Consider the following 17,553-nt stretch of genomic DNA (forward strand, 5'->3'; position numbering starts at 1 on the left):
CACCTCCAATCTTTCTTGCCAGTTAGGCACCGTCCCCAAGGGTTACTTTAATGATAGGACCTCATCCATTAGGGCTGACCTTCGTTACAACACAAAAACACATCACGACAGCAACTACACAAGGGGCTATCAAAACACTTTATGGACTGATGGCTCAAAGCTAAATCTCCATCCTCTAAGCCAAAGTTGTTCACGGTTCTCCCCACTGCCTTGGTTCCTCTAATTCCTTACTCCCCTCATCTTCCCAGGCAGATTTACATTCACTGGTCTTTCTACTGGAAGAAATTTAGGATTCAGGTCCTGTCCTGCCTGGATTCCAAAATTTCCAATGTACAACCTATTCAACCATTTGTTCCCACCTCCTGAAATGCAAGCTCCCCCGACTCCAGGCAAACAATTATCCTTCGGCGCTCACATTCACACTCCCTCTGTCCTGATCCCTTCCAGCCCAGACTCTCAGAGCCTATCACTTTACCTGATATACTAAAAAGAAAACAGGCTCTGGAATCCAGAGGGCAGGGCTTGAATCTCTTTTCTCTCCCCTCTAGAATGTAAGCTCCATGAGGGCAGGAATTTTTGTCTCTTTTGTTCAATGTTAGATCCCCCAAGATCCCAGAACAAGGCCCACACCTAGTGGACACCCAATAAATACTTGTGGAATAACTGAATAAACCCCACCACCTAGTCTCAATGTGACTATGGATAAATTTACCACTTGTAGCTCCATTTATTTACAAATTGAATACTCATTTCAAAGCAGAGTCTAACACATATTAGGAACTCAATAAAGTGGTCCCACTTTCCTATTTCCAATAAAACCTCACACCTACTATTATTCCACTCATCATAACACTAGCATTTGTGATCATGACTTATTACCCAGCTGGGAGCTTCTGGGAAGTAGGGAAACTGTCACATTCAGTCCCAGTATCTAAAAGGAAGAAGATTCCTTGTATTGTGCACATGAACCCCAATAGTACATGTCAAGTATCTTAATAAAAATCAGTTTCTTCTCTTCCCTCTTGCAGTCTCCTTTCACCGCCAAACTCCTTGAAGGTATGTCTTCATCCATTTACCCATTCCCTTCTCATCACTTTGCAATCTGACTTTCCTCCCAATCTCCCTGTTGAAACTATTCTCAGGTTTACCAATGACCTCTTGCCAAATCCAATGGCCCTTTCTTGATTCTCATTCAACTGTGTGACAACACAACTGCCACCTGCTTCTAGAACTTCTGAAAACCTTTGGACTCAGAGACAGTGCCCATTCCTAGCTCCCACCCAATCTCTTTACCATCTCTTTCAGCTGCTTCTTTTTCTCTTTGGCCTCCTGTGAGTTACACCAGCACTCTGCTTCAGTCTTGTGGTTCTCATTCACTCCCTCAATGAGCTCTTTATTCTTGTAATTTCGCTATACCCTCTATTTTGGTGATGCAACTTCATTAATTCCTAACCTGCATTCAGGTCCAAATGTGAAACTGCCTAAGGGACAGACAGATTCGCCTGGATATTCCACCATCACCTCACTCTCAGAAGTAATATGTAGAAATATACGGGTGTAGGAGTCAAGAGACGAGTTCCTGTTCCAGTCCTACCACTAACAACCTGTGTCATTCTGGGCATGTCTAGTCTTCGGTCTCAACTGTGAAATGAGTCAAGATTCAACCTCTAGAAACCCTTCCAGTACTAACATTTCATGAGTCTACTTACAAGTGATGACTTACAAGTGTCATCAAAATGAATCCTCTCAATTATTCCACTTCTCTGAAATCTCTACCTCTCAACCTCTACACCTCCCGACTCTATCTTCCTTTACACTATATCCCCAAATCCTATCATTTCCTCCTATAACTCAAGCTCCTCTTTTGGCAAAGGTTGTTACTCTAGTGAGGCAGAATGTACAGGAGAAAGGTCTTCCCCAACAACTGGAGCCCAGTTTTGCAATGACTCTTAACAGCATGAATAAATCATTTTACTTCTCTGTGTCTCAGTTTCCTCTACAAAACCAGGCAGTTAGGTGAAGTGATTTTCTAGCTCTAAAATTCAATGACTCTTTAACAATTGAAAATTTCCTGGATATTTAAATTGGCCAAACTTGCTAGGTAACCCATTCATCCCTTGGCGTAATTTAAATTATACAGGATTGGCTAAAGAACAGATCAAAATTTGTAATGATAAAAACATTAAAGCAACTTGCTAAGGATTCACACGAAAGCTTTCGAGGTTTGGGGTTTTGTTTTGAGGGGGTTTTTTTTGGGGCGGGGGGTGGGGATTGGGATTCCCCCTAATTGCAATGAAATTACTCCCACTTCTCAGGAATCTTAAACTCTAAAGATCCAACCTCCGGGAATGGTAGTAGAAAAACTTTTAAGTGGCAACCTTACATGCCTTCTCCCTTTAGTGAAGCAATTCTTCCCCAAGATCTATAAATCTACTCTGACTCAACAGTAATGCTCACTTATATGAACAGTTAATGTTCGTTTATATGAAGAGCTAAGGCTGTATTGTGTTTATATGAATAACAGAGACATTTTTGTACACATATAGAGATGTGGCCTGACCATAGTCACATCTGTCATCCATATACACATAAGGGAACTTAAAACCTATGTTCAGGGGCGCCTGGGTGGCGCAGTCGGTTAAGCGTCCGACTTCAGCCAGGTCACGATCTCGCGGTCCGTGAGTTCGAGCCCCGCGTCAGGCTCTGGGCTGATGGCTCGGAGCCTGGAGCCTGTTTCCGATTCTGTGTCTCCCTCTCTCTCTGCCCCTCCCCCGTTCGTGCTCTGTCTCTCTCTGTCCCAAAAATAAATAAAAAACGTTGAAAAAAAATTAAAAAAAAAAACAACCTATGTTCAAAAAAAAGTGTGTAGGACAAATGCTCTTTCATACTGCCAATTCTGATTATTGCTGTAATAGCTCATAGTAATACTGAAACAGCCATCACTTCAGGTATGTAGGAAATGCTGAAAATATCTGGATAATTAAAGTCTTTTAGCAGTTTGTGTGGAAGCTACAATCTTTTCTCCAATTACTTTTAAAGTACTGATTTATCCTTTACTTTTGGCACAACACACCTTAATCCGGACTCACCAACAGGTCTATATACACCTGTTCAAATAATCCCTGTGATAACTGCACTCAATACACTTAGCTCTGCACCAAAATGACAAAGGCAGACAACCCAAGTTGAAAGTTGAAAGACTTAACAGGTGAAACAAATTATCACAGGGAAGCATTTGTAGAGACCTAGCAAATTACAGCATTAACTCTTCCTAGAACGATCTAACTTTGAATGTTTAAAAGACTTTTTAAAACGTAGTTCCACGGGCTAAATTAAAAATAGGTGAGACTACTGAATCATAACTGGGCTTTTCAGGTCTATGGAAAACATAACTTCTAACAAATAAATTCTATCAGAAAAGCATTATAGGGGGGCACCTGGGTGGCCCAGTCAGTCGGTTAAGCATCCGACTTCTGATTTCGGCTCAGGTCATGATCTGGTTGGTGAGATCGAGCCCGTCAGGCTGGTGCATTGACAGTGCAGAGCCTGCTTGGGATTCTCTCTCTCCCTCTCTCTCTCTCTCTGCCCCTCCCCATTGTGCGCTCGCTCTCTCTCTCTCAAAATAAACAAACTTAAAAAAGCATCGTAGGAAAAAAAAGTTTAAATTCCCCTCAAATATTTGAAAACACACCTGAACGGGAATAAATTCAATGAAACTAGTTAACTGGAAGCAGTTGCAACTGCTACTTCAGAAAATTCATACAGAATTTAGTTGATCAATTCGACAGTGTAGACCAGGGTTATTCACCCTGGGCATTACTGGTAGTTGGGGCCAGATAACTCTCTACTGTGGGAAGCTATCCCATTCATTGCAGGGTATCGAGCAGCAACTCTGGCCTCTACTCACTAGATACCAGTAATGCTACCCCCTGGTTGTAAGACCCAAAAATGTTTCCAGAAACTGTTAAATGTCCCACCGGGGCATAATCACCCTGGGTTAAGAACCACTAGAGTATGGGGCGCCTGGGTGGCGCAGTCGGTTAAGCGTCCGACTTCAGCCAGGTCACGATCTCGTGGTCCGGGAGTTCTAGCCCCGAGTCAGGCTCTGGGCTGATGGCTCAGAGCCTGGAGCCTGTTTCGGATTTTGTGTCTCCCTCTCTCTCTGCCCCTCCCCTGTTCATGCTCTGTCTCTCTCTGTCCCAAAAATAAATGAAACGTTGAAAAAAAAATTTAAAAAAAAAAAAAAAAAAAAAAAAGAACCACTAGAGTAGAGCCAGCCTCAGTGCTCATCTTTACTGCTCAGAGAGTTCCAAAACTTCAGTTTCAGAAACATTTCTACTAAGTATAGTGTATGACTCAGGGTAAAGTTATGACCTGAGTTTTCCACTCTCCTTTTGAAACACATTTAATAAAGGGCAAGAGCAACACACCCAAAAACAGAGGCATATCATTTCATGCCTTGTTCTCGCTGGCAGTCTTTAAAGTTCCTAATTCAGACAAGGCCAGAGAAAACACATCATCATATGTGAGGGTAAGTACACTAAGACCTCAGCCAACTCCAACTGCTGGGTGTGGTTCCATTTGCTCATGGTTGGGGAGTGCTTTTATATACTGTATTCTATTCTGTCTTAAGGCAGTAAGTAGATACACATATTTTTTTAAGTTGTCTCAATGAAAATACTACTTATACGAAACAAAAGAGAACACTGGGGGAAATTTACATTCTAATCAATTCAAGGGCTTAAGAAGAATTTTTTCTCAATTCATCTGCCATAAAAAAAAAATCTGTGTACTTTAGCACAGAATGCTGAACAAAACCGTATTTTCCTGGTCAGTTTTGTAGTGCTTTATGAACTTATAAAGATAACTATGACTAAACAGTACTGAAAATTCAGAAATGCAGAGACCAGGCTGAATCTAAAAATGACGCCAGGCTGTATTATAGAAAAAAAAACCATTTTTTTAATAGAATGAGTTCAATATTCATCCTATTTGACTCTTCCCTAAAAATAAGAAATCACCAAAATCAATTTGGTTACCTGAAGGTTTTATTTGTCTGTGTTCCAACTGAATAATGCTTTCTTAATTGGCAATATTTGACTTGGATGCCTTATCAAGACATAAAAACAGTTTTTTCACCTACTACAGCAGTAAAGTCTATTTCCTAACTTGTAATATACTTTAGCTGTGAAATATATCAAGTTCTATCAAAAAACACGCTACTAAAAAGTATTTTTTACAAATTTGCAAAGAGCATCAACTTCTCAATACAAATACTGCTATTACGGGGACACCTGGGTGGCTCAGTCGGTTAAGTGTCTGACTTCGCTTCAGGTCATGACTGCGAGGTTGAGTTCAAGCCCCACATCGGGGTCTGGGCTGACAGCTCAGAGCCTGGAGCCTGCTTCAGATTCTGTGTCTCCTTCTCTCTCTGTCCCTCCCCAGCTCTGTCTCTCAAAAATAAACATTAAAAAAAAAATTTTTTTTAACGCACATTGATATTACAAATTATAGTTCCCATAAAGTAACAAATCAATTCAAGTGTAAGCAACCACCTACAGGGAAATTTTAGTATATGTTAGTACGCAAATTAGAATTACTTGGGGTTAACTGTTGGCTGGCCCCTGGATGAAATCAGAATCAGTGGGTCCCACGCATCGTCAGGTTTTAAACACCACAGGTTTTTCTAATGTGCAGAACTGAGATAGTCGGCTCTACAGTGATTAAAGCTTTTTTTTTCTTTTAAACAAAAGCTTTCCCCTCACTTTCCCCTTCCCCTGCCATGATGTTTTTTAGACAATATATTCCTAAAACTTCAGATAACTCGGGGAAATGTTTTCAAATTCAGATTAACTTTAAAATGCATCTGTGTTACGTGAACAATTTCTCAGTTCACAAGGCCAGAGAAACTTAACAGGCATGCCTAGTCATTATAGGCAAATTTTAAACCGGTTCTCAAACAAGTTCACACAACCCAGGTGCTTCATAGGAATCTTAAAAGATTTAACCAAACTGTTTAACCAAACTGTTAAATGACCTAGCATTGGGGATTTGGGGAGGTCAGACAACTTTATACTGATCTCTTGCTTCTTACAATTGTCTATTATCTCATTTTAAATAATGAGTGTGCATTTAAACTGTTTTCTAAGATTTAGAAATCAGAAGAATGAAAAACACACGTGCTGCAACGCAGAAAATCAATTTTAAAAAGCCCATTCGAAACAAGTCCTATATAGTGCACGCTAAGAAAAGTATGCCACTACACACATTTATCCCCTATCGTTATTTTCCTTAATTTCACGATTATCCCAATGAGACAGTAAACGGTAGCTAATAAAACAACGTGCTGCACTAGTGTTCTTTCTTTTCTTACAGAGATCCGTTTCATCCAAGCGTTTCCTATACAGGTGGTAAAAGCAGAAACAGGGATTTCTAGACTACAAGGCTAGTTTGGTACAAAGTCGAAAAAAGCACTAATTTGAACTTCAGGTCACTGCAACACTGAACACCTGACACAGATTAAAACCACGTAGGTTTTGCTTCTCCAAAGGCAAGCCAAAATGTGAAGTGACGTTTTGGGGTCCGTTAGTTCTCTCCCTTTCACAAAACATTGCACCCAACTTCGCGCTCAGATTCGAGGGCTCGGATTTAAGATTCTCCAAACAATGTTCTTTTTTTTTTTTTTTTTTTTTTTTTTGCTTCTAGGTTTCTCGAGCAAAACTTTAGGCGATTTCAGTTAACACACAAGCCAAGAACAAAGCTGGGTAAAATGACAGATGAAGTATCTATCCTTCAACCTATGGTCTCTATTTGATATTTAATACTTTTGCTCTTTGTTAGGTCTTCGGGAAAGCCTCGGCACAACGGCCGGTGCCTAAGGTCCTAGAAGAACTTCCTAAAGACCAATTCAGGCCACATTCTTTGATCTCGTTCATGGAAAGAAGGGTGATGTTAAAATCCACTCTCCTAATACTTGTCAGCGCCTCGAGGTCGTTAGGACGAAAATAAAGCTTCCAACTCCAAGACTTCGGAGTCCGCCAGCGCCTTGCCAAAGGCTGAACCGAGACCATCTACCTTCCCGCTCCCTGGGCCCCCGGATCCCGGGCCGCGAGCGAGGGAGCGAGCTAAGTGCCGGGCAGGGAGGGGGGCCGCAGCCCCGGAGCGCGCGCGGCTCGGCCAGGGCGGGGCCGGCGGGGCCGTAGTTGCGGGACTCCGCCCGCCCGCCCCACCAGCCTTCGCGCACTGCGGGCCTCCCCGGCGCGCAGGGCCCGACCCCCGAAGGCGGCCGCTCCCAGTCGGGAGCCAAGGCGCCGCCCGCGCCCGATCCTCGCTACCAGCCCCCGGCCCCGAAGTCGCGGCCGAGGGTACCCTGGGCAGGGGCGCGCGGCACAAGCCCCGGGACCGAAAGGGCGGCGGTGCGGACGGGCGGTCTCCTTGGAACTATAATCAGGAGGGCGGCGGGGGCGGGGGAAATTGGGCACCTCACCTGCTCCTCCCGAGGCAGCCGCTACCGCTCGCTGAGGGGACAACATGGAGCCTCCGCCTTCAGCACAAGCAGCAGGGGCGCGGAGAGGGGCGGGCTGAGGCGAGAACGAACCGGGCCCAAGAGGCGGGAAACGGGCGGGGCCTGGGCTCCAGAAGAAACTGGGGGGAAGGAGGGGTACGCAGAGCTTGGAGGGAAAGAACACGGGGCGGGTCTGCGAGGCGCGGCAGGCGCTTGGGCGGGCCGGGGGCGGGGGAGGCGCAAGCGACCGAATCCCGCCCGCCCGACGCGTGTGCTCGTGCGCGCGCGCGCGCGCCGCTGGCTACCTGGGACTGCGCAATGGGGGCGGCTGTCCGTTGGGAATTGTAGTCCGGCGCTCTGAGTCCCAGCCTGCGGTCCCTAGTCTGCGCACTCATCCGGGGCGGGGAGGAAGCGGAAGAGAAAGGATTTGGCGCGGCTCTTCGACGACTGAACTACAACTCCCAACAGGCCACGCGGGGAGGGGAGGAGCGAGCCCGCTCAAGCCCGGGCCCGCCCGCGAGCCCCGCTGGGATCCTGAGCTTGAGGCACGGTCCGGGGCGAGGGATTTGGGGTAACCGGCCTTCAGCCCCTCCCCGCCGCGTTTGAGACGGTTTCGGTGTCTAAGGACGCAAGGGAGGCCTCAAACCTGGATGACGTGAGCGTCACTGGTTTTTTAACGATTTTGACTTCACAAGGAGAGGAGGCCGTGACTTCATTACCACCATCACCAGCTTCACCCCGTAATCCCCTGCCTGGCCAAGGCTGGTGGTGCAGGATCACCACCGCCCTGATAGCTAAGAAATTCCAATGAGTCTCCTTCCACAGGCTTTGTCCAGCCTAAGCTATGGCCATGTCTGGTAAATGTCAGATTTACAGGAGCTTGCTTTGAAACTACTTTTGCAAGCACAACTTACTGATCAATGCAAAAGCAGGTTCTCCAAAAATGCTTTTATTCACACTTCACATATGATTGAGAAAATGTCAGTTGCCACAGTTGAAGAGTTATTTTGGATTTGTTGGGGTAGGGGCAGTTATCGGAGCTAAGTAGCTGGTGGAGCTTATAGGAGGCTAAAGCAGCCATCCCAGCACCACCACCACCTCTTGGTATTACCATTCCCTCATTCATCAGACAAATTATTATACTTTCTTCTGCCTCTGCCTTAACTATTATAACCTACCCAGAACCTCCTTCCAGCTACCTGTAGGCCTTGCCAAGCCTTTGAGCTGTTTTTAGTGCCTGAGTGATTAGGACAGAGGTGAAGAGATAGAGATAATTCTGCCTAATCTTACTAGAGAGACCATGTTTAGATTTCTTTTCCCCTGCCTTCCTATTCTTCCCAAACACTCAAGATCACTTGAATACTCTCCTTGAGGCTTTAGATTTAAGAGTCTAGATCTAGTCCATTTAGGCCAGCAAAAACCTAGACAGGGACATCAGGGCAAGTAGCTAATGGGGTTTCACACTAGGTGTGCAGGCCCTACAGGATGTGTCACAGCTACAGGGCATTGTGTGGCATGCTCAGAAAGAGAGGGGCCAAAGGCCAATGACTGGTCACAATTGCAACATACAGTGTAAGAATTTAAAATAGGACATACATCCCAGAATTCTCTAGACCCTTTCCTCATCCATTTTCATTAGACTTCTTGCCATATGACTTATTATGTTTTAAGTAAAACATAGTCTTTTAAAATATTTACTTATTTTGAGAGAGTGTGAGAGGGAGAGAGAATCCCAAGCAGGATCCACACTCTCCACACAAGAGACTGAGGCAGGGTTCAATTCCACAACTATGAGATCATGACCTGAGCCAAAATCAAGAGTCAGATGCTTAACCAACTGAGCCACCCAGTTGCCCCTAAGTAAAACATAGTCTTTTCACTTCTCTTCCCATCAGAATAGGAAGTTTTGTCTGTTTTTGTTCACTGTTGTATCCACAGTGTTTCAAACAATGCCAGGCAGATAGTAGAAACTCTAATATTTATTGAACAGATAAATAAAGAAGGGATTTGTGACACCTAACAGTGCTCACTCACTTTCTCGCTCCCTTAATATTAAGTCCCGAACTTCTGCTTTTGAACAAAATACCCTGTTCTATTTTAAGGGCTCCCAACGGAGATCTGCTGAAGTCCATCCTGTCAGGAAGTGACCAGTAAATGCTGACATTACATCTGTCTCAATATAATATCACCAAAGTCAGTGTTACTTGCATTTGGAACAACAGTACAAATTATAGGTAGATTTTAAGGATTAGTCACAGCTCAGAAAACAACTCCTATAAACGAGAAAAAATGTTTTGTTGTGTCATTGTTTCTTCGCCAATAACCAGGGTCATCAAAACAGTAGACATTTAAAATGCTCAATATTGATAATACTGATTACAGCCTGCCTTTAGCCATCTCACTCTGAATTGAGTCATGTGGTATGGCCAGAGTCTGTGTTTTCCTTGTGGTTTTCCAGAAGCAGGTGACATGTAGACATGTTTGAATGGCTAAAGCCACAGCGTTTGGGGTCAGACCAGCCTGTCTTTGAATTCTGGCTCTGATGCTTACTAGCTGTGCAAACTTGGGGGGAGTTGCTAAACCTCTTTGAACTTATTTCATTATCTCCTGCAATGATTCGAGTTGTTGTGGGTTAAATGCGATGTAAGTGTTGGGCAATTATGACTGATGCATAGTTGGTGCTCAAATATTGGTAACCGGAGTCATTTGGGAAAAAGCAAAACACAGTCAGAAATATTCCAGATAACCAAGTGTTTTATGAAGCACACAAGTAACAAAATTGTTTTCTGCAGTGACATCCACTGTGACTCAGGTCCCAAAGCTTTCCAAAAATAGCTTTCCAGAATTGTTATGTGCCAGACATAGTGCTAGGCCGTATTGCTGATATATGAGTAAGACACATTCCTGTCCTCCAGAGACTCACAGTATTAGGGGGTAAATAGCCAAGTAAATAATTATCACTCACTGTGACTGTGCTGGGACCCAATTCAGCCTTTCCTCCTACCGCCTACTCCTAAGATCCACGTTTAAGCAACAGTCTGGGGCCTTGGAAGGGACAGACTGGACTACTGGCATCTCTGGGTGTCATTTAAATATCTACCTTACTTTGCTCTGTGTATAAAATGAGCTATTGACTTGGTGGCATAGTTTATGAAAAGAAAATAGTCAACCCCAACTGACAGGGTGTCAGAAAGTTGGAGGGGTGCCTGGGTGGCTCCGTCGGTTAAGCAGCTGACTTCGGCTCGGGTCACGATCTCATAATTCGTGAGTTCGAGCCCCACATCGGGCTCTGTGCCGACAGCTCAGAGCCTGGAGCCTGCTTCGGATTCTGTGTCTCCCTCTCTCTCTCTGCCCCTCCCCTGCCCATGCTGTGTCTCTCTGTCTCTCTCTTTCAAAAATAAATAACATCAAAAAAATTAAAAGGAAAAAGTCGGATATCAGGCCCTCAACGGGGTGGTAACACAATAAAATCTCAAAACGTATCAGCTGCTTCATCATTGTTATTTCAGCCAACAGCACAGCTATCTGTTTCTTCAAAAAGATACTAGAGGGGTGCCTGGGCTGGCTCAGTCAGTTCAAGCCTCACATTGGGCATGGAGCCTACTTAAAAAAAAAAAAAAAAAAAAGATACTAGGAAAGACCCTTAGAATTTACTATTAAGGAAAGGAAGCAACAACCCGTGTATAGCATGCTATCATTTATGTTAAAAAGAGTGAATGAGGATGAAGATTTGCTCTCTTCACCTTTGCATTTGCCACAAAAAGCTCCTAACAGTACTTACCTATGTGTGTGTAGAGGAGACTAGTAGCTGGAGAGGGGTTAAGAATAGAAGAAAACTTTGGGGCGCCTGGGTGGCGCAGTCGGTTAAGCGTCCAACTTCAGCCAGGTCACGATCTCGCAGTCCGGGAGTTCGAGCCCCGCGTCAGGCTCTGGGCTGATGGCTCGGAGCCTGGAGCCTGTTTCCGATTCTGTGTCTCCCTCTCTCTCTGCCCCTCCCCCGTTCATGCTCTGTCTCTCTCTGTCCCAAAAATAAGTAAAAAACGTTGAAAAAAAATTAAAAAAAAAAAGAATAGAAGAAAACTTTATAGTGGGCCTATTCTTGAATATATATACTCCTATATACATGACATATGAATATATTCAAAGAGGTTTCTTAATTAAAATATATTCTTTTTTTTTCCCCTAAGTCAGGGGGAAAAAAATGGGATAATGAGATGGCCTAGAAGCCGAGGTGGGAAACTAGCTGTGTAAACACCAGTCCTCTAAGGACAGGGCCAAGGAAGAAGAGGCCCAGCTCAGTGCCTCAGCAGCAAAAAATTACTCCAGAAAAAAAGAAAAAAAAAAATTGCTACACAGAACTGAGAAGTGGCTATGCTCCAGTGAACACTTCAAAAATCCCAACTGAGGGGCACCTGAGTGGCTCAGTCGGTTAAGCGTCCAACTTCGGCTCAAGTCACCATCTCACAGTTCACGGGTTCAAGCCCCGCGGCGGGCTCTGTGCCGAAAGCCTGGAGTCTGCTTCGGATTCTGTGTCTCCCTCGCTCTCTGCCCCTCCCCTGCTCAAAACTAAATAGGCATTGAAAAGACATTTTTTTTAATAATCCCATCTGAGCCCATCTCTGTCGGAAAACCTCACTGAATTCACTGGGTCCCCCATATTCCCATTAGCCTTAAGAGGAACCCTCAGTTCCTCAGTGCTGTATTCCTGCCTTTCCACACTCTGGCCCCGACACATCTTTCCCATTTTACCTCCCTCTTGTTTCAATTCAAGCCCTTGGCTCTAGGCAACTGGGCTAACCACACCCTAAAAACCTTACTAGAGTCACACTTCTGACCCTCTAGCCACCACAGATGGCCGCGTAGTCTACGTGTGGCCCTAAGGCAGCCTGTGGAGGGGAGGGGCAAGAGGGGATCAAATCTAGGCCAAGTTCTGCTAAACAAGCCAGCATTGAAGTGCATCATGGGTTGGGCAGGGAGGAAGGAGTGCTCTCCAGTGATTGGTCTGCCCAGAAGGAGGTCTTACTGTATACTTGCACAAAAGCCGCCGCTTCATTTGCTTCACACCATTCTCTGCTTTTAATGACCTCCTTACCATTCCAAACTCTGACTTTGTTCTTCATAAAACCTCCCAAGCCACTACCAGCTCCATTATGATTCCCTCTCCCTTTAAATTCATACACCTGAGTTGCCATCTCATCAGAACACTGCAGTTCTGTGTTGTTTGGGGTTGTTTTGGTTGCCATTTACTTTTTATTTTTATGCGAGTATTTTCGAGCCCCAACTAGCTTGTAAGCTCATTGAAGACAGGGCAAACATATTTTTTTGATTCCTCTACATTCCCCAGGATGGTGTCATTCTCTCAGCAGGTGATCAGTAAACATTTGTGGAACAAATCATAGATCCAAATAACATCTCACGCAAGAGTCAGTCTCAGGGAAGTTTACTGGCACAGCAAGAGGGAGCAGGAAAGAAAAACAGTTTCAGGAATTGGACCTAGCACAAAGATCTCTTACGGAAGAAATCTTAAGAGTGTGAAAGGACCACCAAGACATCTGTGCCTTTATTTTTAGCTTCTTTTCTCTACTTCTAGTTACCATGAAAACAGGTTTCCTTTCCTTTCCTTAAGAGCCTAGCAATCGCTGTCAGGGCTAAGGACCAGCCTCATTCATTTTCTTATCCAGCATCTAACAGCATACATTTTTAAAGTTTATGCGTTTATCAGAATGGGTAGATAACTGGCTTGGTTATCAGATTAGTTTCTATTTCCCTTTGTCATCTAAAGGACAGATTGCTGCATTATCAACTGATGCCGTAAGTGTCAGAGGAAGATATTTGCCACGTATTATTTTGGGAAATATCTTCTGGGCCTTTTTTTCCAGAGCATTTGCAATGGCCAGTTTTTTTCCTATCTGGGCTTTACCTGACCTTAAAAAGTGTCAAGGGCAGATGTAGTCTACTTCCTGTTCTAGAAGATTTCCAATGGTCAGATCACTTGTCCTTTCTGTTGCTGCCTGGCATACCACCTCCCCCTTCGTGAGGCTGCATCTCTACAGGATCTGCTGATCTTGCAATTGCCCTTCAGGTCATCGATTGCTGCTTTAGCAATCACAAGGCCTACAGTTTTGATTTTTGCCACTTCCAGTTTACATTCCCCTTTTTAAAAGAATCATGCACATTTCAAGTATTTTGATCACGTGTATGGAGAAGGCTTTGAATTTCACAATCCAACCAAAGAGGAGACCAAAACAAAACAAAACAAACAAAAACGAACAAAATCCAGTATAAGCTAGATATCTGGTTTCAAATAAATTTTCTACTAAAGACTCCATTTAGACTATGGATAAAATTCAATCGTATGTATTTTGTGGCATATTCTCAATACCTCATTTTACCATCCCCCCCATGACCGCAGCCAGGATGTTATCTCCGGGCTCTTCTTCTCATTAGCTCAGCTATTTTTTCTTCAAAATATGTCTTCTTTACTTGATAGCCTATGTGGAGGAAAGGACAACCTTAAGACCCAAGGTGGACCCCTCTTTGGGAACAGAAACAACGTAAGAATATGAAGCAGGTTCTGTTGGCTGCATTGGAATGTGACTAGAATGAGTAATAGTTTTTCATTCTGTATAGCATCTTGCTCCACCTACCAAATGGGAGACCGTGCCATCTCTGCCTCAGAGATTACGACACATCCAGAAAAATTAATAAAGCACCTTGCACAGTGGGCCTACATCCACATTCCGGTTTTCACTTTTCATTGGCGTCACAGGCAGGAACGCATCAGACAAAAGACATCCGCTCTGGAATTTATGGGAAGACATTCTCCAGCTAATGGAAGCAAAAGAAACTTCTATTGTTAAAACCCATAATCCGGCGACCCTGACACATTCACATGAGGAGTTATGAAGAAATACTAACCTGCGGGGGCCCCCTCCCACTTCGGCCGCAGTGGTGGGCGGGGCTTGGCATTTGGTCACGCCCCTTGCGTCTCGTTCCCGGAGGGGCGCGGCCCACCCCGGCCTCTCGCGCCCGCGCTTGGTGAAGCCAGTTTTGCCCCTCCTTCCCCGCAGGAGCGCGGAGGGACAGTTCTTGCGCTTGCGCCCTGCGTCGCTGGGTGCCTAGACCCGACCGCCGCCCGCCCGGGGGCCTTTTGTGCGCCTGCGCGCTCGCGCTCGCCCTCCCGCCCTCTCTCTGCGCTCGGCTGAGTCAGTCAGTCTGTCGGAGTCTGTCCTCGGAGCAGGAGGAGCGAAGGGACTTCAGAGAGCCAGCTGCCCGATTATTTTCTTTCCCCTCCCTCTCTCCCGCCCCACATCTCTCTTCACCCCTCTCCTGCCCTTGCTCGCGCGGCCATGGCGGAGCCGTCGGCGGCCACTCAGTCTCCGTCCGTCTCGTCGTCGTCCTCCGGGGCCGAGCCTTCGGCGCCCGGCGGCGGGAGCCCTGGAGCCTGCCCCGCCCTGGGGGCGAAGAGCTGCGGCTCCTCCTGTGCGGGTGAGGCGCTCCGGGGAACCCCGCCCTTGGGGGGTGGGGGGGACGTTGGAGTGTCAGGGAAGGCAAAAGACCCTCGCCTACCGGAGGCTTCAGCCCCCGGTTACGAGCGGGTGGAAAATGGGCTAAGGGGGAGGGGAGAGTAAGGTGGTGCAGGCGGTGAGGAAATAACGGGGTGTGAGGCAAACAGGTTGGGGGCGGGGAGATATTCTGGGGAGTGGGCGTTAACGCCGAGGCACAGCAGGTGGGGGAGAAACACCATTTCGGGGGAGCCGTCGGCTGAACCGGGGTGATTTAGTGGAGGATTAGAGAGATTGAGAGGATTGGGGCAGGTTGGTTGCAGGAGAGCGAGCTGGCTAGGGTTTTGAAGAGATGATGGTGCAAAGGTTGCACTGCGGGTTTACAGACAGGTGTTGACATAGTCGGAAATTCGTGGTAGTCTTCCAGAAATATAGAAATATTTTTTGGTTTCCCGTGGGGGAGGATCAGGACGTTTGATGGAAACATGGGAGCCGTTTTCCATGCTCTTTTCCTGCGCCTGTAATTTTTGTTGTGGTTAGACTCCCCAAATGCTCGCTTTTCTGAGGCTCCGAGGTGAGAGGAGGCGTGATGAGAATAGCTCCGGGAAGATTTGGGAGGGAGCAGCTGATGGTCCAAGATGGATCCGTGGCTGCATCTGCAACACAGCCCGCTCTTCACTGGCGCGGCGTGGGGGTGGGGACAAGCAATCAATTGCTTATATTCTAGAAGATAATAGAGTCATGCCAAGCCATCAACACATTTTGATTTCATGCTCTCTATGGGCCATTATTGATCGCAGTGTAACAAAGGGGAGTGTTTAGCGCAGAAAGGGGGGAGGGGGAGAAAAATTAGACAAAGCAGGAGCTGGTTGAACCCCCTTCTTCTGTCTCTCTGTGAAAGACTAGGAGGCAAGCTGCAGGCCGCTTTTAGTTTCCATTGTATACGCGTTTGCCTGCTGGTGGGAGCTGGCTGGCAAGCTCCCCTCGTGCAGAGATCTGCAGTGCAGATGCCTTCTTGAGGGCAAAAAAAAAAAGCACCACGAGCAGGTGGTGGTTCTTAGAGGAACTCAGTCTTTGAAAAAAAGAAAAAAAAAAAAAAAAAAAAAAAAAAAACCTTTTCGTCAAAGGAAGGGGGCCATAACCCGGGGAAAGTACAGACGATTTTGCTCTGCATTTAGTTACCTTAAAGGATTTTGAGCGGGTTTAAAATGCTCCGTTGTCTCCATTGCCAGAATCTTGGGTTGATTGTCCTAAAGAACGTGGGATTTCTGATCTTGGCTTTAAATATTCTCTAGATGTTCTGTTTTGTTTAATCTCTGCACCCAAAGTGGGGCTCGAACTCACGACCCCAAGATCAAGAGTTGGATGCTCCACCAACTGAGCCAGGTGCCCCTTTTCTCTAGTTTTTTGAACACTGGATTTCCACATAAGAGCTTTGGGACCCTGTTGGATTTTCCAGTGTGGTTATGGCCATTTTGATAGAGACAGTATCAGAGGAAGCTTCTGCAAGGTCAAGATTAGCTGTCCAGATAAAGGAATGAGGCAGCAAATTTAGAACCCTTGTTCCCTTTAAACGGCCAGCGTTTCTCCTCCAAATTTTTGTGTTCTGGGCAAAGGTCCAGATGAACAACAGCTTCCCTATAACTTAGCAACTTGGTGTTTTGGATTTAATCACTTGTCATTGCTTACTGTTTGGTTGTTGGCCCTTTTGTATAGACCTTTTGATTCTTCGTGATTTTAAATTCTTGATTCACCTGCAAAATAGATAGATACTCTGTCTTACTTAAGTTCTCATTTGTTGTAGATGGGTATTAATATTATCTAAAAAGCATTAATACAGTTTTGGTGGGCCTCATTGGTCGGGTCACTACTTGAAAAGTTGAGCTTAAGACACTGTAATGTGTGCTTAATCATTCCATTGGAGAAGCTCTTCCCCCTTGTAGAATGTTTTCTCCATATCTCAAAGGAAATGTCCTAGGCTTCTGCACTACGAAAATAAGGTGAAGTTTGTTATTCCACAATTTAACCTATTTAAAATGGACACTTAAAAATCTACCTCGATTGTTTAAAAAGTCTACAAGTGTTGATTGATGTCAGCCTTCAGCTTTCACATTCTTTCACCAAGCTCCTCTTGGTTTAAGAGACTTTCAAAATGTGGAAAGGGTGGTCGCTTGGTGTCCTGCAGGAAAAAGTTTTGTCTCAACTCACCTGTCTAGTAACAGCTTTTAGAAATATTAGTTACTACCTAAAGGTAGAGAATGAGTGATGACACTCTCTGGTCTAGTGCCCAGGTGCTAGTGCAGCCAGCAGAGTATGCTGGGAGAAGGTGGTCAAGGGCCAGAATTGGCATCCCGATTTTCTGCCTTTGAAGAAAATCAAAGATGTCAAAGGCAGAAGTTTGAGGTCACGGTAAAAGAGACTTAAATATTTAGTGTTTTTTCAGAAGGGGGATTGCCTTTATTAGACACCAAGTATAGATACCGTGTCTGAACTTTGAAGGTTTACTGTCTTTTTAAAGCGTTTAATAGTGTTTAAAATCCTACA

The 17,553-nt window shown here is 45.3% G+C and overlaps 2 protein-coding genes and 1 long non-coding RNA gene across 7 annotated transcripts in view; 1 reads left to right on the forward strand and 2 right to left on the reverse strand.

Annotated features, from left to right (window-relative positions):
• ATL3 (atlastin GTPase 3) overlaps positions 1–8,087 on the reverse strand; it is a 49,530-nt gene extending 41,443 nt beyond the window's left edge. Inside the window, exon 1 of one of the 2 annotated variants that reach the window (XM_043581488.1) lies at positions 7,810–8,087. Coding sequence is in view for 1 of the 2 variants with exons in the window: in XM_043581487.1 (XP_043437422.1) it covers positions 7,487–7,532 (46 nt within the window). In the remaining variant the exon portion in view is untranslated. Of the gene's footprint in view, positions 1–7,486; positions 7,749–7,809 lie in introns of those variants that run through there. The other variant, XM_043581487.1, reaches the window with a different exon arrangement.
• Positions 8,088–13,845: 5,758 nt separating this feature from the next.
• LOC122483930 lies at positions 13,846–14,532 on the reverse strand. The gene is made up of 3 exons (XR_006297499.1): positions 14,423–14,532; positions 14,218–14,332; positions 13,846–13,995 (listed from the first exon to the last, which is right to left on the reverse strand). It is a non-coding gene; the product is annotated as an uncharacterized LOC122483930 (long non-coding RNA).
• A 23-nt stretch (positions 14,533–14,555) lies between these two features.
• RTN3 (reticulon 3) overlaps positions 14,556–17,553 on the forward strand; it is a 60,076-nt gene continuing 57,078 nt past the window's right edge. For 2 of the 4 annotated variants that reach the window (XM_043581489.1, XM_043581490.1), the window contains exon 1: positions 14,671–14,992. In XM_043581489.1, the coding sequence (XP_043437424.1) occupies positions 14,854–14,992 (139 nt within the window). In that variant the 5' untranslated portion in view covers positions 14,671–14,853. Of the gene's footprint in view, positions 14,993–17,553 lie in introns of all 4 variants that reach the window. The other 2 variants (XM_043581495.1, XM_043581494.1) reach the window with 2 other exon arrangements.

Source organism: Prionailurus bengalensis, chromosome D1 (assembly GCF_016509475.1).
Source record: "Prionailurus bengalensis isolate Pbe53 chromosome D1, Fcat_Pben_1.1_paternal_pri, whole genome shotgun sequence".
NCBI lineage: Eukaryota > Metazoa > Chordata > Mammalia > Carnivora > Felidae > Prionailurus > Prionailurus bengalensis.